The sequence below is a fragment of the Littorina saxatilis genome, linkage group LG17 (assembly GCF_037325665.1).
Source record: "Littorina saxatilis isolate snail1 linkage group LG17, US_GU_Lsax_2.0, whole genome shotgun sequence".
NCBI lineage: Eukaryota > Metazoa > Mollusca > Gastropoda > Littorinimorpha > Littorinidae > Littorina > Littorina saxatilis.
Window position 1 is genome coordinate 8482252 of NC_090261.1, and position 21348 is coordinate 8503599.

The window sequence follows — 21348 nt, forward strand, 5'->3', positions numbered from 1 at the left end:
CAGTGTGAATAGTACACATTTGGATCAATGTCAAGTGCCGATTTTTGAATGGCATGCAACGACAAGCCTGTGTAAGCAAGAGTAGTCTCGTCACTGTTCTTTTCTGTGTCAAAAACAACCACACCAACTTTGCACCTACTAGCAACACGGAAAACACCATGACTGTTGGTGCTGTAAACTGCTTGGAATAATGCAGACGCTTGTGTTTCTGGTTGACATCGCAGACTGACCATGAAAAAAGGTAACACTTACGTATACATTATAGATATTATTCAAAACAAAAATTGTGGCAGACCTTTCATTTAAATGTGAAAACGCACGTACAGCTGTTTTGAAACAGACCTTAACTTTTGATGTACAATCGCACAGTTGTTTAAAACTTGAAATCACGCGAGAGAATTGAGGCCGGCCTTAATAATCATATTACGAAGAATCCGTAAATTAATGCAAAACCATTTTAGTCCTGAAATACACCCTGGCGTCATCAAAGACATTAACAAAATTGTCGAAAAGGGGAGAGAAAAAAACCACTAGGGGTATCATGTGAAAGAATTTGTATGTAAAATGTAATGAAGATCGGTCCGGTAGTGTTCTCTGAATCGTTCTATGTACACACACACACATACACAGACACACCAACATCACCACCACCGCCACCAACGTCTGGATTCCAAGCCGATGTTGACTAAATGTAAAAACAGAGGTCACAGTCACTTGGTGCTTTACGAAATGCTAATTTTAGCTGGTTATTTTATATGCAAACGATCCCCACAAAAAGTACTTAAGTGTATTCATTGCCTGCTTGTCGTCAAGACAACCAGACCAAGCGTGTTAACTCATACACACATAAAGTATACTCCGTGTCCGAAAGAACGCTCGATATGAAACGCACTACACAACTAACCGAAGTAGTGGATACAATGAACACACGCTTTTCCTTGTCTGTCTGTCTGTCTGGAATAATACTCAATAGAAGGCACGTATAAAACTAGAGTACTGTATAAAATGCCGGTATAAATGGTGTTCGCTAACTTTTTGTGGCTTCTTTGTGAATGTGCCTTGTCATAGAGTTGTTTACTGTGTCAATGCTGTTCGTGGTTTCAAAAGCAAAGTATAATGACGCGTCGGACTACACAGTGTTTCCGTCGACAAAAACAGAATCTAATAACTTACTAATACTCTATTTTTTTTCAACGTGCCTATTTGAATGTGAAGACATTTGTATGCATTTTGATTGTATGTGAACATATCATTTTCGCTCTGCAGAAAAAGCATACAAAGAAACGGTGAAGAATCAAGCAGTGTTGGTATTTTGTCTCTTGGCGGTTGGAGTTGCTGCCTTTTTATCTACTTTCCGAGCGTGACTAAAAACAGCAGACGTGCATCAGTGAATATGTCTATTGATACGGCTGAGGCACCAATCTGCATTCACGGAAACGCTGGAGGTAAAAAATACGATGTGTGTGGTGGCGCGGTGTGTGTGTGTGCGATGTGTGTGTGTGTGTGTGTCTGTGTGTGTCTGTGTGTGTGACTGTGTGTTTGTGTGTGTGTGTGTGTGTGTGTGTGTGCGTGTGTCTTGTCTGTCTGTGCCTGTGTGAGTGTATGTATGTGACTGTGTGGCTGTGTGTTTTTATTGCTTTTTATATTTAATCAAGTTTTGACTTATATGTTTTAACATTGACTGTGAATCGAGGTGTATATGTGTGTGCGCATGTTATTACTTGCGTGTGTGTAGAGCGATTCCAAGAAAACTACGTAACAGATCTTTATGAAACGTTTTCTTTTTTCGATAAAGTCTGTGATGACGTCATATCCGGGTTGTTACAAAAATTGAGGCGGCACTGTCGCGACCCTCATGATTCAATCGAATTCATTGAAATTTCGGTTTTTCGAACCAGGTTTTAGTATTGACGATGACTGATACCAGGTTTTCAGTGTCGATGTTTTAGTTTCAGGCCTGACTAAATGTTTTGATGTGGCTTGGCACGATTTGTTTTAGTTTCTGTCCAAAACAAAAACAAGAAAGGCAAGTTGTTGGGACGTTTGCTATTGACAAAATGTTGTGATTGTTGCGTATTTTTGTCAATAACAAACGTTCCAACAACTTACCTTTCTTGGTTTTTTTTTAATTCTGAATTTTGGAACGTTGGGAGTCTTTGTTCTTGGATTTAGTTTCTGGCCGACATATTGAATAAATGTTTTGATGCTGGTTCAGGCGACTTAGCTTGTAAATGTTTTTGTTTAAAATAAAAGCAGAATCAGATAAAAGGCCATGACCATTTATTCCCAAATTCCAGACCAAACAGTCGCACAGACTCCTGAAGGATCACTGATGACGGACGCCAATCTACAAGACCGTGCCATCAGTCTGATAGAACAAAATGGCCTCTTGCTCATCACTGGAAATGACGCCACCAAGAGATTGCAGATTGGTGACTTTTTCATACACCATTACAGCAGCCAGGGTAACATCCCGACCACCATCACAGAACTCACACAGTGGCATGTTGTTCCACAAGGGGGCAAAAATCATGTCATTCTTTTTCACGACGTCTTTGAAGATGTTGCTCCTCAAGATGCTTCTTGTTGCGAATGGTTTGATACTCTGTCTGATCTTACGAAACACATCGTAGACCTGAAATGCATTGTGGCCATCACTGTTTCTTCAACAGTTTTACAAGAATTAAAGTCTGAAGGGAAGGGGCGGGTCTTTGATGCTATGAAAATACTTGATACAGAAAAAACTGACACTGACATTGACACTACCGACTCTGGGACACTGAACTTAAACCAGCATTCCCTCGACACCACAATGACTACAGGTGAGTTAGGTAGATCCCCCTTCAGTCTCCAACCTTTTCATTTAGCGTGCAAAGAGCAGCGCGTGGAAAGCGTCAGCCGCCTGATCGCAAACGGTGCTGACGTAAACGCAAAAGACAGCGCGGGGTTGTCCCCCCTGCATTATGCGTCGCAGCAGGGTCGTGTAGAAATCGTGGAGGTTCTGCTGGAAGCCTCAGCTGATGAACACGTCACTGATGAAGACGGTCACACGGTTCTCCATGTCGCAAGCGTGTACAACCACGTCAACGTTGCCCGAGTCTTCATCGATTTTGTGTCACGACCAACTCCAAAAACAGGCGGTTCTCAACGCGGTGCGAGACGTAAACTTTTGGACAAGCCAGATCAGTCGGGGCTCACGGCTTTACATCTGGCCGTGAAACACGGACATGCGGAAACCGCTGAGTTCTTGATTAACTCGGGGGCTGACGTTGGTAAGCGCGACAGAGATCAGAACACACCTCTCCACCTGGCATGCCATTTCGGGTTTTCTTCCCTAGTTCACTCACTGCTCTTTCAAAAACTGGAGTCCGAAGACTGGTTTATAAAGCAAGACGACCCCCTTCTGCGGTTCCAGAGACGGGACATTCACTGCAGTGCACAGAACAATGTTGAAAACACACCGCTCAACATCGCCTGCAAAGAGAACAAGCTGCTTGTTTGCTGGAGACTTCTGCAGCACTCGTCGCTCAATTACAACGTTACAAACCAAGGTGGTATGTCTTCGATCCAACAAGCCTGCGAGAATAACAACGTTGCTATCGTACAGTCGTTACTGAAATACGGGAGCATGGCTGATGATTGGAACCAAACCAGGTCCGCGACTACTCCATTGCATGTCGCGTGTTCTCACGGTAAATCCAATATCGCGCAGATTTTGCTGGAGCATGGAATGGATGCGAACGCGGTTGATCGTAAAGGCAGGACTCCCCTCCATGTCGCTTCAGAGAAAGGTACTTGCGAGCTGGTTAGACTCCTGACCGAGCACGGCGCACACGTGGATGTTCAAGACACTCGTGGGGATTCAGCACTGCACCTTGCTGCTGAGAATAGAAACACTGACGGTGTAGATGCCTTGCTGGAGGCTGGTGCCTTGGTCGATTCAGAGAGAGACGATGGACAGACACCTCTACACTGCGCCGCGGTCCGTGGTAATGCCGTAATTGTCCTGAAGCTCCTTACACACGGAGCCGATGTTAATCACGAGGATGCACAACAACAAACTCCCTTGTTCCTTGCCTCACAAAAAGGATTCACTGATGTGGTAAAGGTCCTGGTTGACAACAGAGCAGACGTGCACGTTAAAACCGGAGAATATGTAGCCCTTCATACAGCGTGTGAATTCGGTCATGAAGATGTGGTGGATGTTCTGCTGCAGAGTGGGGCTGATGCAAACGCGGAGGGCAACACATCATGTACACCGCTCCATGTTGCTTGTACAAAGGGGCATCATAGGATTGTCCAGATGCTAACTGACCATGGTGGGGATATTCATCGTGTAACAGGGGATGGTAACACAGCGCTGCACTTAGCCGCTGACTTTGGTCACGCCAAAACTGTCCTGACGCTCATTACACACGGAGCCGATGTTAATCACAAGAATGCACAACAACAAACTCCCTTGTTCCTTGCCTCACTAAAGGGATCCACTGATGTGGTAAAGGTCCTGGTTGACAACAGAGCAGACGTTCACATAAAAACCGGAGAATATGTAGCCCTTCACACAGCGTGTGCATTCGGTCATGAAGGTGTGGTGGATGTTCTGCTGCAGAATGGGGCTGATGCAAACGCGGAGGGAAACACATCATGTACACCGCTAATTTTTGCTTGTAAAAAGGGGCATCATAGGATTGTACAAATGCTCGCTGACCATGAGGGGGATATCCATCGTGTAACAGGGTATGGTAACACAGCGCTGCACTTTGCTGCTAACAATGGTCATGCCGAAACTGTCAAGACGCTCTGTCAGCTGGGAGCAGACACTGAACAAACAGATCCCAAGGGCAACACGGCTTTACACATGGCCAGCCTGAAAGGGGACAAGCAAGTGCTGCTGGCTTTGTTGCAGAACGGAGCAAATATTGAAGCTTCCAACAAAGAAAAGAAAACTGCCTTGCATCTGGTGAGCGCCCTAGGGCACAGCGAAGCAGCCGGAGTACTGTTAGACGCGCGTGCTTCTTCATATACTGCAGGGGACAGACGATGGGCAGCGATTCATTTTGCTTGTCTTGCAGGACACAGTAATATAGTGGACACTTTCGCCTCGCACGGAGCTGATCTGGACCTGCTCACCTCACAAGGAGGTTCACCTTTACAAATCGCCAGTGCCCACGGTCACGTAATGCTTGTAAAGAAGCTGGTCAGGTTGCAAGTAGATGTTAACAACAAAGACACCATCGGCAACACCGCTCTGCATGAAGCATGTTGCAAGGGACATGAGAACGTTGTGAAGGCACTGCTGGGTGGCAGGCTGATGCTGGATGTACCAAACGGAGAGGGCAGAACAGCGTTACACATGGCTAGTCTGTTGGGGCATCAAAACATCGTGCATCTTTTGCTGAGCAAGGACGCTGCTGTTGACCCACGAGACAACCGAGGCTGGACACCACTGCACTATGCTTGCCACACAGGATCACAGGTTGCTTTTGTCGCTCTGATACAACATGGAGCAAATCCTCGTGCAATAACAGAAGCTACTTCTGCACTGCACATTGCAAGTCAGCACGGCCATTTTCAAATAGCCCAAAGGTTGATCCAACTCGGCGTGGACGTACACAGACGCGACAGTCAGGGATTGTCGGCCTTATACGTGGCTTTCTATGGTGGACACAAGAACATTGTCTCACTTTTAGTGGACAGAGGCTTAAAGATTAACTTAATAAAGGCAATCGAAGCCGGGGTGTTTTACAGAGGATGCTTCAAACTGGGCATGCATGGTATGTGGGAGCTCCTGGAAAGGCACGACATGCAATTATTTGATGCCTACACTATTTTATTTAACTTGATTGCCTTGTCCCTTTTTGTGTTTTCTATTTTCTCGCATCTGTTTTTGTGATGAAAAACTTTCAAAAAGATCGTATTGAAAATGTTTTATAGACAGGCGTTGCGAATATCTCCTACGTCACAGGATTATTTCAATTTCGTGTGTGAATAAAATAATTCTTCTGGGTTCTAAAGTCTTTTTTTCTGCTCATGTTTTGTTTATCGATGACGTATTTACCTGGGAGTACGTAAGAGTGGAGGTTAATCTAAGCTATGACTAGTAGCTATGTTCAGACTTTGTATCCGAAAGCTAGCAGCAGACTTATTGAGAACAGAGCGGTAGTGGAGCTAAACAGTAGGTTACCCTCGATCTATTCTGAGCATGGGAATTTGCTCAGCTCTGCGCAAGCTCGGATGTATAGGCCGCTATACATCTCACACGGCATAAATAAATCCCTGCGCCTTGAATATGTGCGCGATATAAATTGCATAAAAGAAAAAAATCCCTGCGCTTAGAACTCTACCCACGGAATACGCGCGATATAAGCCTCATATTGATTGATTGATAACCGTTCGAAAAAAAAGACCGTCGTTCTGTTCTGAATGAGCTATGTAGACCTTGACGTCGTGAAAGACTTATCTTCAAAACGGATGGATAGTTTGATCCCTGACTTTAGCGCGAGGATACGGATAACATCGACACCTGCATTGGAACATTTAACACTTGAACTAATTTAAATCGTGATTAAGAGTGTATTCCGGGCTCAAGTATGAAACCTCGACACCTGATCTTGGTGCATTCTTGTGGCGCAACCTCTTCCCTCACATATTCTGTCACAGTCATATGCCTACTTCAAATCGCCCGTTTAGTCGCATTAATGGATCCTTTTTTTGCACAAAGCCAATACACAATACACACACTTCCTAAATAGTACCACAAATTAACATGATTGCAAGAAGTTGTTGTGGCAAGCAGTAATTCAAAAATGAGTATTAGTTCTGTGACACCTCCCCCCCCTACCCCCAAGACGACAAACCCAGAATTCAAACCAAGAAGGTTAAGTTATTGGAACGTTCAATTTTTGACAAAACGAAACTTTACCAGAGGTCCCATTCAACGCATACTGAGCACCCCAAAAATCGTGTGTCTCAAAATTATTTGTCTGTCCACAATAAAGGCCATTATAACGATGTACTTGCAAATGTTTTGATTTGTTAAAAAATAAACATTCCAATAACTAACATTGGTTTTTGGTTTTTCATATCAGTGACGCCATTATATTCTTTTGCACTGTGAATATTAAGTCATGCGAGGGTATTACGGTGGCGGGAAGAATGCCACTTGCGTTTTTGTCACGCACGACCACATTTTTTTTACATTTAATCAAGTTTTGACTAAATGTTTTAACGTAGAGGGGGAATCGAGACGAGGGTCGTGGTGTGTGTGTGTGTGTGTGTGTGTGTGTGTGTGTGTGTGTGTGTGTGTGTGTGTGTGTCTGTGTCTGTGTCTGTGCGTGTGTAGAGCGATTCAGACTAAACTACTGGTCCGATCTTTATGAAATTTTACATGAGAGTTCCTGGGAATGATATCCCCGGATGTTTTTTTCTTTTTTTCGATAAATGTCTTTGATGACGTCATATCCGGCTTTTTGTAAAAGTTGAGGCGGCACTGTCACACCCTCATTTTTCAATCAAATTGATTGAAATTTTGGCCAAGCAATCTTCGACGAAGGCCGGACTTCGGTATTGCATTTCAGCTTGGTGGCTTAAAAAGTAATTAATGACTTTGGTCATTAAAAATCTGAAAATTGTAAAAAAAAATTGTTTTTATAAAACGATCCAAATTTACGTTCATCTTATTCTTCATCATTTCCGGATTCCAAAAACATATAGATATATGTTTGGATTAAAAACACGCTCAGAAAGTTAAAACGAAGAGAGGTACAGTAAAGCGTGCTATGAAGAACAGCGCAACCGCTCCCGCGCCAAACAGGCTCGTCACTTTCACTGCCTTTTGCATTAGCGGCGGACTACGTTCAGTTTCAGTTCCACAGCTTGACTAAATGTAGTAATTTCGCCTTACGCGACTTGTTTTGTATATAGATTTAGATCCATTATTTCCTGGTTGTGTTTAAGGAAGCAGTTATGGTTCACTAATGCAAAAGTTGATGATTTAATTTGTAGCTTGTGATGTGCGTGTAGGTGTGTGTGTGCGTGCTGAAGTGCGTGCGGTCGCGCGCGCTTTGTGTGTGTGTGTGTGTGTGTGTGTGTGTGTGTGTGTGAGTGCGTGCGAGTGCGTGCGTGCGTGTGTGTGTGCGTGCGTGTGTGTGTCATACTTTTTTCAAAACTCTTTTCCTATACTAATGCTGTGATGTCTTGTATACACAACACTACCGTGCTTTTCATAGCATTCAGTTTCTTCCTTATTCTCCATAGTTTACTTTTTCTCTTTCGCTCGCATGTTGAGTGAATGCTCTGAAATAACTGTTCTGCGACATATTAGTAATTTACTCAAACACGACTATCAGTTTGCCTTTACACACACAAATAAAGATTATTCAACTGGGACATGTACAGCAAAGCGGATATTTTTTTTATGATTGTTGATATTCTAGGCGATTTATTTGAAGTTTTTATTACAGATGTTTGTGTGTACTTTTCATGTTCGTTTTTACATTATTATTTAGTAAAGTTTTGACTAAATGTTTTAACATAGACGGAGAATCGAGACGAGGGTCGTGGTGTATGTATGTGTGTGTGTGTCTGTGTAGAGTGATTCAGACAAAACTACTGGACCGATCTTCATGAAACTTGACACGAGAGTTCCTGGGTATAATATCCCCACACGTTTTTGTTTTTTTCGATAATGTCTTTGATGACGTCATATCCGGCTTTTTATGATTGTTGAGGCGGCACTGTCACGCCCTCTTTTTAAAACCAAATTGATTGAAATTTTGGTCAAGCAATGTTTGACTCAGTCCGGACTTTTTTATTGCATTTCAGCTCAGAAGCTTAAAAATTACTTTATTAGTTTGCTCATTAAAGTTGTCATTAAACACGATATTTCACTTACACATAAAAAAAATCATTGCATTGTATTCCTCGTTTTCTCCTGAATTCAAATATATATAGATATGTTCTGTTTGCTTGAAAAACACGCTCAGAATTACAGAAAATAGGTCGAGTATAATGTTCGCATGCTTCGTGGAGACGAGCGTGACCCGTCTCGGTGTTCGGGGAAGTTTAGTCGAGACTATCTGAATGTAGTCTCGGTGATGACTGGCTTTTGATGTTGATATTTTAGTTTGATACCTACAGATTGACAAAATGTGTTTATATCGCTTCACGCGACTTGTTATACTTAAGTATTTAATTGGATCCTATAAATTATTTGCTTAACGTAATTGTTTCAGGCTGTAGGGGCGGGGATATAGCTCAGTTGGTAGCGCGCTGGATTTGTATTCAGTTGGCCGCTGTCAGCGTGAGTTCGATCCCAGGTTCGGCGGAAATTTATTTCAGAGTCAACTTTGTGTGCAGACTCTCTTCGGTGTCCGAACCCTCCCCCCGTGTACACTACATTGGGTGTGCACGTTAAAGATCCCACGATTGACAAAAGGGTCTTTCCTGGCAAAATTGCTTAGGCACAGTTAATAATTGTCTACCTATACCCGTGTGACTTGGAATAATAGGCCGTGAAAGGTAAATATGCGCCGAAATGGCTGCAATCTACTGGCCGTATAAAATTTCATCTCACACGGCATCACTGCAGAGCGCCTAGAACTGTACCCACGGAATATGCGCGATATAAGCGTCATTGATTGATTGATTGATAGATTAAACATTTTGAAACTTTCACCAAATCTTTTGTCTGTTCTGCTGCACATAAGCATGCAATGATCTGATTAACAATTTTTTTTTCTTTTTACATTTTATCTTTGAATCGGTAGACATTTTCATTTGTTTCCAGTGCATTCGGGATTGTGTAAATCATATGAAAAAGTTGTGTTAGTTCGTGCACAACTAAATGTATTTGAGACATGTTTTTATATGTTGTGTCTGATAAATCTGGAAAATTATATTACAACTTTAATTTTTTTAATCAACATGCGTTATTGTGTTCAGCGGCAATGTTTGGCACACTTGTTCACATTTTGTGTGTGTGTCGATATGCCTTTTTTTAAAATATTTTTTTTATACTTGTGTCTGTCTGTCTGCCTACCTGTCTGTCGGTCGGTCGGTCTGTGTATCTGTCTGTATATCTGTTTGTCTGGCTGCAAATCAATCTGTCTTTTTGAATTACTCTTTTGAACGATGAAAAGCCTCCAGAAATATGAGCAAATTCTATGTGTGTGCTTGTTTTATTTAAGCATTTTTAAAGGCGTTGCCGTCCCTGCCTTTTCCCTCAACGACAATTCATTCAATTGAAAGCAAACGGCGAGTCAGAGCATAACTCTTTACATAGAACTACTGACACACACAAAGAAATACCTAAACGGTTGACTGACTCGGCTTAAACGGACGGTTATTCATTCATATGTAAAAAAACCCCGAGTTAGACCATAACGCGATTCTATGAAAGCAGCACACACAAACACGCACACGCACACTCACAGGGACAGAAACACACACACTGACACACTACCACGGATCACTTTTGTTTGTTTGTTTGCTTAACGCCCAGCCGACCACGAAGGGCCATACCACGGATCACTGAAGTCGTCTCTTCTGATCAGACTGCCGGATCGGTAGCAGGGTAGTTGCCCTCCGGACAATTTCCCCCTGGGCATTGCCCCCCTAGCACAATTGCTCCCCAGACAACTTTCCCCCGGATAACTGTCCCCCGAAACTCGTCATGCAAGTGTTCATGCGTGTTCAGTTGCCTGTGACTAAATAGATTAAAAATAAATAAATAAATAAAAAGTCAAGCGTGCACGCCGCGTAAAGAGAGGCATGCAAAGATGCTAGACAGTAAAAGACAGATAAAAATTCAAAACACTATTTACAAGAAATTGAAAACAATTAGCGAACACGCTAGTGAGTGACATCAAAAAGCAGCTCAAAGATGCAGTAGTTACAAAACTACAGAAAATGCAACAAGAAGGTTCTTTCTTTATTTGGTGTTTAACGTCGTTTTCAACCACGAAGGTTATATCGCGACGGGGAAAGGGGGGAGATGGGACAACAAGAAGGTGCATTAAAAAATATATCAGCAATGGCAATGACATTCCTCAGAAAAAAAGAGAAAAAACCCATCGAAATACAAACGCAGTAGGGAGGCCAAAACAAAAACTAAAAAGTCTAATATAAAAGCAGTAGAACATAGAACACTATCAAATATAAATGAAGTAGGAGAAGAAAAAAAACCATCGAATATAAACAAAGCAAGACAAAAACATATCCTGCACAAATGCATTAAGACCACACACACAAAATCGTCAATTTTAAACGCAACAGGACAAAAACAATGTCCTGCACTTTAAACTCACTAAATATGTCCTATACGAATTCAGTAGGACAAAACGGACGTTTATACCCCAACAAAAGATTAAATTATAAACTAGAAAAAAAAGCGATAGATATAATTCAATCGGTTGGGGGGCAACGAATGAACAAGAGACACAAAAGAGCATTGACAGACACTGGGTACAAATAAACACGTATACATACGAATCGCGGAAGTGGCACAAATGATTCTTCAAACATGTATTCGAAACGTCACAAATGACGTGTCAAACATGTGTACGAAACTCGGAAACGTCACAAATGACGATTCAAACATGTGTACGGGAGAAAGAGAGAGAGAAGACAGAGAGAGAAGACAGAGAGAAAGAGAAGAGAGAGAGAGAGAGAGACAAGACAAGACAAGACAAGACAAGACAAAATCTTTATTATCGAGGGTAATAGATAAGCAAGAATATTGCTTTTTTACATCCAGCCCTCGCCCTAATATAGGGTCAACAAGAACAGAAAACAATATAATCAAATAACTATCACATCAAACTTATAATACATTATATATATATACAGATATAAATTACAAACAAAAAAATAAATAAAAAAAAAATTGTCATGCTGCATTTTAAGTACAATTTCCAATAATAAATATGTCAATTTTTAACATATCTTAATTTAGATCTGCATATTATTATAATTTAGTTTAACATGCACATACATTTTAAATGAATTGTTGAACCATTCAGCACATGTTTAGTTGCATTATGTGCGACATATAATTTTTTTTGAAGCTGTCTGTGTTTGTTTTATGCTTAAGAAAAATAGGAAGTGAGTTCCATAGGACCGCACCTGAATATAGAAGGCTTGATTTGAAAAGGTCAATACGTGGAGTCGGTGTGATGATTTTTAGTCTGTTATAGTTCAAAATAAAATTATCACGTAATGTCTCCGGTGCATATCCTGACATCACTTTATGCATTATAACACCTTTATTATACATTAACCTTTTTTGAAATGGTAATACTTGCAAATTTGTATAATCAGATTCTGAAGGAGTGTGATTTTTTAGCATAATAAGCTTAACTGCTCTTCTGTGAAGACTGGCTAAAGGTTTCAAAACATTAGCACTTGCACAATCCCACACAGTGGATGCATAATCAATATTTGACAAGATGTGATTGTAAAAAAAAATCTTTCGCGAGTGGAGATTCAAGAAATGTTTTATTTTTGATAACTGATATATTTTTTGGGAAGCAATCTTACAGATGTAATCAATGTGATCATGCCATGATAAATTATTATCAATCTTTACACCAAGGACTTTGTGGTGAGACACTTCTTCCAATACTTGATTTTTAATATAAAGAGGTGGAATGCTCGATAATAGATTTTGTCGTTTCTGTCTTGTGGTTATTAGCATAAATTTTGTTTTAGTATGGTTAAGAGACATATGGTTTAACTCTGACCAATTCAGGAGTGCATCAATGCTTTCTTGTAGAGTTTTTGATAAATAATTTATGGAATGGTGACTAGAATGAATAGTAGTGTCATCTGCAAACAACTCACAGTTATTATGTATGTACAGTGGTAAATCATTGACATAAATGGAGAACAATAATGGGCCTAAAACAGATCCCTGTGGGACCCCATATTTCAAAGTACTTTCATTTGAATATGATGCATTAGTAAATGTAATTTGTTTTCTATTTAAAAGAAAAGATTTAAGAATATTAATGGTGGTGCATTGCATGCCATATATTGACAATTTCCTAATGAGAAGAGAATGATCAATAACATTGAACGCCTTTGCAAAATCAACAAACAGTGCTGCAGAAAATTTGTTAGAATTTATGTTGGTTAGCCATTGATCAATTAGATTTATAAGAGCTGTATGACATGAGTGCTTTTTGCGAAAACCAGATTGTTTTGGATGGAATAAATTGTTTTTATCAAAATGTGCTAAGGCATGTTTATATATATGTTTTTCCAAGGGTTTTGAAAGTGGTGACAGGATTGAAATAGGCCTGTAATTAGAAGGATCAGAAGGATCACCTGATTTAAACAGAGGGATTACCTTAGCTTGCTTAAATGCTGTTGGAAAATAAGAAGTGGTAATGCATAAGTTGTAAATGTATGTCAAGGTGTCTGTTATTACAGGAGCAGCTATTTTCAATATTTTACTGTCTATTCTATCTACACCCCGGGTTCCTGTTTGTTTTAGATGAACAAGTGCAAAGTAAACTTCAGACACAGTCATGTGTTGTAGCGGCATTTCTGCCTCTATTCTCTTGGATTTGCAATGATCTATTAAGGTATTTAAATCATTTTCTTGTGTTCTATCAATAGGAATAACTTTTTCTCCCACTGTAGAAAAATGTAAATTAAGTTTATCAGCAGAAATGTTTTTCATGGCAGTTGGGTGTGAATTAGAACGCTTGTTTGTTAATAAATTAATGGCTTTCCAAATTGATTTTGAATCTTGTTTAGATGACACTAGTTCAGTGAAATAGTTTTTCTTTTTAGTTCTTTTTAGGGAACTTACATTATTTCTTTGCCGTTTATATCCTTCAAAATCACCCTTTGCTTTCAAATAATCCCTGTGGTTTGCAGCATCTTCTGTTTCTTGATCAAGCCACTTTGGTTTCTCAATATGTCTAACTCTGTGCGTAATTAATGGTGCATGTTTATCATAAATAGAAATAAAAATATTATACCAATGCTCCAAAGCTTTATCAGGATTCTGAAAGCTATAGACTTCAGAAAGAGGACTGTGAATTAAATCAGAGAGAAAATCATTTTTATTAAAAGAGAGAGAGAGAGAGAGAGAGAGAGAGAGAGAGAGAGAGAGAGAGAGAGAGAGAGAGAGAGAGAGAGAGAGAGAGAGAGAGAGAGAATGACGAGAGAGAGAGAGAGAGAGAGAGAGAGAGAGAGAGACAGACAGACAGACAGACAGACAGACATACAAACAGAGACAGACAGAGGACATGGGCGTGGCACCAGTTCCTATGCAAATAATGTCTTCTGGGTGAGTGTACGGTGAAGGAATGTCGGAAAAGGAAAAGCATGTTTTAAATGGCCTGCGATTGAGGAAACGGGTTATGATTTATTGTAGGTTTTAGTCTGGTTTTTAGGACTGTCTGCAACTCGCACTAACTGAAGTGCACATGTACTCACAGTCTCTTCAAGTAAGCATACCTCCAAGAAAGCGAGGACTGAACAAGAATTGGACATCTTATCAAAGCTGTCAGTCACAGGTAGCAAATAAACCATGCAGGAGGTAGAACGCGATAACAGTGTCACGCTTTCCTCGTGAGTGCCAGAGAGAGAACAACTCACACAGAATTTTTGCTGTCGAAAAACCAATTCCATCTCAGTTTAGGCATTTTGCCTTTCCTTTAAACAGTATTTTATTCATAAACAGACACATGATAATATAACAACATCATTAAGAAGGAGCACAACAAGTTTAAAACTTATGGTAAGTGCTCACATAAACATTCCTGAAATTTCATGGCGGATTATGATCAATGCGACACATTTTTTGAAAAAGAGATGAGACAAAAAAACAAAAACAAAATATATATAAAAATTTTAAAAAATTTAAAAAAAATTTAAAAAAAAGGAAAAAAAAGAAAAGGAGAAAAACAGCAAGAAAAACTTAGTTTGAATTATCGAACACAATCTGTGTCAATACCGAAAACGAAAACAAATACAAAACGAGAACGAAAGACACAACAAAATATCAATTTAAATCTGTCATCCTTATAAAATCTAAAAAAGATCGGCCAGCCGGTCAGTTAGCCAGTCTCTCCGAGTCTCTGTATGTCACATTATCTTTTTAAATGTAAACAGATCAATGCCTAATTAGGTTTTTTACACATGTACTTTATTTTATTTCTTACACATGTACTTTTTTTATTTTTTACACATGAGAGATTTTAACAATCTCAGAAGAAAGTCTCTTCTGACTTTCAATTGTTTCTTTCACAACTTCTGATGTTTTATTAATGCCTAATGTATGATTTCAGCAGCTGTTACCACTGTGCATTGTACCATTGTACCCTTGATGATCAGCATGCCATCACAAATAATTTCCATCCAACACTTGACTGCCAAATAGATCGCTACACACTACATTGGTAAACAACCTAAATGAATGTTAAAACCCTTTGCTTTCAAAGGTGACCTGTTTATGAGTATCAGTATGACAAAGACACAAACACAAATTCCTCTCAAAATATCTGAACACATGCAGATCATGCCAATACTGCAAACAGATCGCAATCTATTACTCGTTCAGAAATTGGCATCATCAGGGATTCAAAGCCCAATCTGTTCCATGCATGACTCAGATTCCTGAGGGCTTTCTGGCGAGGTTTCCATCTTGGCTGAGCATACCCTTCAACACTTGTGGCAGGTTGCCCAAGACTATGTCAGTGCGTGCGTGACCTCTGCCCCCCGACACAATCAATTCGTCAAGAGTGTCTGGGCTAATTCGCTGTGAACTTGGGATCTTGTTTGTGCGCATGCGTACACACGGAGGTGTTCGGGCACCAAAGAGAGTCTGCACAAAGTTGACTCCGAGAAATAAACTCTCTCGCCGAACGTGGGGATCGAACCCACGCTAATAGCGACCAACTGGCTACAAAGCCAGCGCGCTACCAACTGAGCTACGTCAAATCAGCATGTAAAGTCAGTCTTCCAACTTGTGGTTGTTTCACGTTAAGATTTTTTCTTCTTCAAAATAACCTTTTTTTCTTCACCTCAGATTGTACAACAGTTTTGGCGCCTTTGGGTTACACACTTGCTAGAGTTTCTCATTTGGAGCTCTGTACGTCTTGGTCGTGACGTGTATCATTTTTGTCAGTTGCAATCTGACCGGTCGTATATCCAGGTTTCCCAATTGCTTCGTTTCCGGCCGATTTATGTGGAGCACGTGATGCGCACAAAAAATATTGGCGGTCTAGAAGTGTCGTCTGCGCAATGACCACGCACGTTGTGAGACGTCATTCGGTACTGACTGCCTCATAATTCTTGTACATCATGGGGTATTTTTCTTCTCAGTCATTTAGAGGCTGAATGATAACACTAATCTTTTACTCTGGTTGTGTAAACAGCTTCTTTGACACATGTCTGTGGATTGTAAATAAAGATAAATCAAGCTTGGAATGAAGCGAAAGAGCAGAGTAGGGGTGCGATTTTACGTATGCAGGTGTACAGCTACTGTACATGCAGCACCTGCATCAGCGCGGTAGCCGCGGTTGTGATCAGTGGTGGTGATGTGTGTGTGTGTGTGTGTGTGTGTGTGTGTGTTTGTGTGTGTGAGCGCGTGCATACAAGTATGTGAGTGTGTGTTAGTGAGTGTGTTAGTGTGTGTGCAAGGGTGTGTACGCATTTTGTTGTGTGCACGAGAGAGAGAGAGAGAGAGAGAGAGAGAGAGAGAGACAGAGACAGAGACAGAGAGAGAGACAGACAGAGACAGAGACAGAGACACTGAGAGAGAGACAGAATTTCTTTTCAATTATAACTGGTAATCTGACACATCGAAACCATACACTTTCTACATACATGCAACACGCACTCACATGCACGCACGAGTACATGTACAAAAATAAAACACCAACACACACATTGATATATAAACACCACGAATGAGCGCGTAATTTCGAAGGCCGGAGAGGCAGACAGTCAGACGGTTCAAAGATCGACGGAAGACCAGCAAATGAGAAAGGTACGTTGACATAATCATTCTCATAGTCGTAGCGAGGTAAAATTTCTCTCTTTCTCTCATACTCTTTCTCTCTCTCACACTCTCTCCCTCTCTGTCTCTCATTTGCTTTTGCTGGGAGCCAAGTTTAACATCTTTAACAATGATTACTTAAGTTTTGCAGCTAGCCATTATTACTGCAATACTATTCGCTTAAAAATGACGGTAACATTTCAATTAGTTTCACATTTCCCCGGAAATAGCCCATGTTTGTTAAAATTTAAGATGCTTCAAAAATTACAATTCGGTTGCTTCTGTTTGTACACTTGTCAATGTTGTTCGTCATATGCTGACTTTGTTTTGTTTTAATGAAGTGACATGTTTTAAACAGAAGAATACAATTTAAAATCTTTCTTTATTTGGTGTTTAACGTCGTTTTCAACCACGAAGGTTATATCGCGACGGGGAAAGGGGGGGGGGGGGGGGTTGGGGGAGATGGGATAAAGCCACTTGTTAATTGTTTCTTGTTCACAAAAGCACTAATCAAAAAATTGCTCCAGGGGCTTGCAACGTAGTACCCAATATTGACGGACTGTGTGATGATATCTTCTGCTATGGTCTGTTGAGACAGTGATATCAAAATCGAGACCGGAGGTCGAGATTTTGATATCACTGTCGAAACAGACCAATAGCAGAAGATATCGTCACACAGTCAGTCAATGTTAGATATATTGCCAATTCTCTGGACATTTTGTATTTACTGTAAAGAAATTACAAAAGTATTTGTCTCAGTTTTGGCTGTTCCATATCCCTCCCTCTGATTATTTCTTTTTGCTCACTCTTTTCTTGTACTTTTCAGTATTTTAAAATGTCTTTCCTTTCAAAACGTCTTTAGTCACTTGCTCAACTAAATTCTGGGATAATTACATTTTCATATATATTTGTTGGTTTTTAAATTTAGGTGTTTTTGTTTTTGAAGTGGGGAAGCAATAAAGAGGTCGTCGATATCAAAACTGATATCGACGGAAATGTCGTCGATATCACTTTTGCACTGAGCTCAGTTTTGCCCAATTGACCAATGGAAATCCACGTAACATATGAAATAGCAATATTACAATATATTACCTTACTGGGAAGTTTCCAGTACAAAGGACTTAACATTTCTTACATACTGCTTGACTAAAATCTTTACAAACATTGACTATATTCTACACAAGACACACTTAACAAGGGTAAAAGGAGAAACAGAATCCGTTAGTCGCCTCTTACGACATGCTGAGGAGCATCGGGTAAATTCTTCCCCCTAATCCGCGGGGAGTTTTTGCAATCGTTTATAATCAGTCATGGAAAGAGATGTATTTTTTGTAAATAATTAATTTTGACACACCAGCAATGATTGTATGTCAAAATTCTTTATAACTGTGATAATTAAATCAATGTGATGGAAAGGATTGGCCTTATAGCCGCCATATTTTTGTCAAACACACATAGGTCTAGCAAATGAAATCAGTTGCGGTTGGGTTTTTAGAAAATATGGACTCTTGCACATGTCAACGCATTCACTCGAAAGCTTAAATCCCAATATCAAATTCAGGGAACTAAGTAGCCTATATGGCTGGCTCTTGATAGGGGCAGTTAAATTGGACACCAAACTTGAATCCGACGCTGAATAACAGCTGAGCTCCGATCACGAGACGAGTTTGATTTCCGAAAGATAACTAAAATATGACAAAAATTACGCAAAACCTTGGACTTTCCTTCCAAAACATACGACAGCGATCGACAGCGATTGGCAGCGATTGACAGCGATAATCGACTTCGCTAATATTTTGTCTGTGACATTTTCAGAGTGTTTTGAAACAAGTGTACTTTTTTTTTTAAGAGAGAAATCTACCAGACTGACTTTATGATAAATAATTTTGAGTATGAATCGATGACATGCCAAGAATCATGTAAACGAGGGTATCGGTATCAGGCTAGCTTAATATTTGCAAAATATTAGCAAAGTCGATTTTGGGGGTCAATCGCTGTGGTATGTTTTTAAGATTGGATAATTACAATTAACTTGACGTGAAGTGGGACGTCATGGGTGTTGGGTCCCCACAGGTGGTAGCACTGCTGAACTGAGAATGTGTCTGCACAAAAGAAACCCGACGTCTTCTACAAGCCGCTCATATAAACAAAACTTAGGTGAACAAAGAACAAGTCGCGTAAGGCGAAAATACAATATTTAGTCAAGTAGCTGCCATTTTTCAGCAAGACCGTATACTCGTAGCATCGTCAGTCCACCGCTCACGGCAAAGGCAGTGAAATTGACAAGAAGAGCGGGGTAGTAGTTGCGCTAAGAAGGATACCACGCTTTTCTGTACCTCTCTTCGTTTTAACTTTCTGAGCGTGTTTTCAATCCAAACATATCATATCTATATGTTTTTGGAATCAGGAATCGACAAGGAATAAGATGAAAGTGTTTTTAAATTGATTTGGACAATTTAATTTTGATAATAATTTTTATATATTTAATTTTCAGAGCTTGTTTTTAATCCGAATATAACATATTTATATGTTTTTGGAATCAGCATATGATGGAGAATAAGATAAACGTAAATTTGGATCGTTTTATAAATTTTTATTTTTTTTTACAATTTTCAGATTTTTAATGACCAAAGTCATTAATTAATTTTTAAGCCACCAAGCTGAAATGCAATACCGAACCCCGGGCTTCGTCGAAGATTACTTGACCAAAATTTGAACCAATTTGGTTGAAAAATGAGGGCGTGACAGTGCCGCCTCAACTTTCACGAAAAGCCGGATATGACGTCATCAAAGACATTTATCAAAAAAATGAAAAAAACGTTCGGGGATTTCATACCCAGGAACTCTCATGTCAAATTTCATAAAGATCGGTCCAGTAGTTTAGTCTGAATCGCTCTACACACACACACACACAGACACACACACACACACACACACACACACACACACACACACGCACATACACCACGACCCTCGTTTCGATTCCCCCTCGATGTTAAAATATTTAGTCAAAACTTGACTAAATATAAAAAGAAGAAGAAAGAAATCAGATTTCCCAACAGGCATGGGCTTTATCAGTACAGTTCCCCATCCCATCCTCGGACCACAATGATAAACAAACAAACAAACAAATATAAAACAAACACACGCACACCACAACTAAATGCTTACACCCCCCACCCCTTTCAACTCAACCACATTATGTGAAGACTCAGTCTCTATTTGAAACTAACACCGGATTATTCTGCAATATCTGAGAAAACTTTCTTCACACACACACACGTTCGTTTGCTTCGTCATTTATGTCACTGTCACACTTCATTCAGAAGAATGTTGAAGTTTCTGTAATATACTAAGCTGCAGAGAGGGACAAAAGCTTTAATTCAGATCGACTAAAACATTTGGGGGCCGGGGGGGGGGGGGGGGGGGGGGTTAAAAGGCAAAAGGGAAGAAGTAGGGAATGGGGGCGAAGAATTAAATCTTTTTTTGAGTCGAATTTGACTCATTCCGTCACTACGAACCGACAGTTCAGGGGACGCAACTACAACACTAGCCATTGACAAACTGAGCGAGTTTGTGACTCTTTTTCGCTTGACATTACCACTGTGGACATTACCGTTTTCACTCGTCTCACTGTCTTACACAAATCGCAAGCAACGTAATTAACTCAGAACATTTAGCGCTTCAGTTTACCCGCCCAGCGAAAGTACTTCGTTCACGAAGAACAAGCTGAGATCATCACTACAAAAATAACATCGAATGAACAAAATGTGGAGAGAGAAAGAAACAAACCGGCCCTACACACACACACACACACAGACACAGTACACACACACACACACACACACAGTACACACACACACACACACAGTACCTTGCAATTGTCAACACAGGAGCCAGTTCCCCGAAGAAAAAAGCTGTGTATTCTAGAGACTCCAGTTTCCCAACATGTACACAGTTTGACAGCTCGCGACAAAATGGCACTTGCTCACACAAAGCCTGGCCGCGCTCACCCCCACCCCCCATCCACCCGATCTTTCTTAACACACGTGAAATGCGTGAATCTTTCACGTTGACTGCGTTTCGCAAGGTAAATTGTCGAGTGTACAGAGGTACACACAGGTCTTTGGGTACAAGTGAACAAACGTGTAGCTTTTGAATGAGAATCGCCGAATCAACCACACACAAAAAGAAGGAAAAAAAGCAAAGGATCACACACAAAAACAATTTGGACGTACTGGCATACAGTTGGGCAAACTTAAAAATATATGCGACGAATCAAAAGACTGAGACAGCAAGACAGATGTATCGATTATGTTGTTTAATTTTAACCT

General features: G+C 40.3%; 1 protein-coding gene across 1 annotated transcript; it reads left to right on the forward strand.

The window, feature by feature from the left end:
* LOC138953730 (serine/threonine-protein phosphatase 6 regulatory ankyrin repeat subunit B-like) lies at positions 1–13231 on the forward strand. The gene is made up of 3 exons (XM_070325619.1): positions 1–241; positions 1267–1445; positions 2298–13231. The coding sequence occupies exons 2-3, from the start codon at positions 1394–1396 to the stop codon at positions 5891–5893; spliced, it is 3648 nt and encodes a 1215-aa protein (XP_070181720.1). The 5' UTR covers positions 1–241; positions 1267–1393; the 3' UTR covers positions 5894–13231.
* Positions 13232–21348: the final 8117 nt, after the last annotated feature.

Bases quoted from the DNA above. Each gene is read 5' to 3' on its own strand.
- LOC138953730 (XM_070325619.1), top strand. From the start codon at position 1,394: ATGTCTATTGATACGGCTGAGGCACCAATCTGCATTCACGGAAACGCT. The intron at 1,446-2,297 runs GTAAAAAATACG...CCCAAATTCCAG, and splicing joins CATTCACGGAAACGCTGGAG to ACCAAACAGTCGCACAGACT.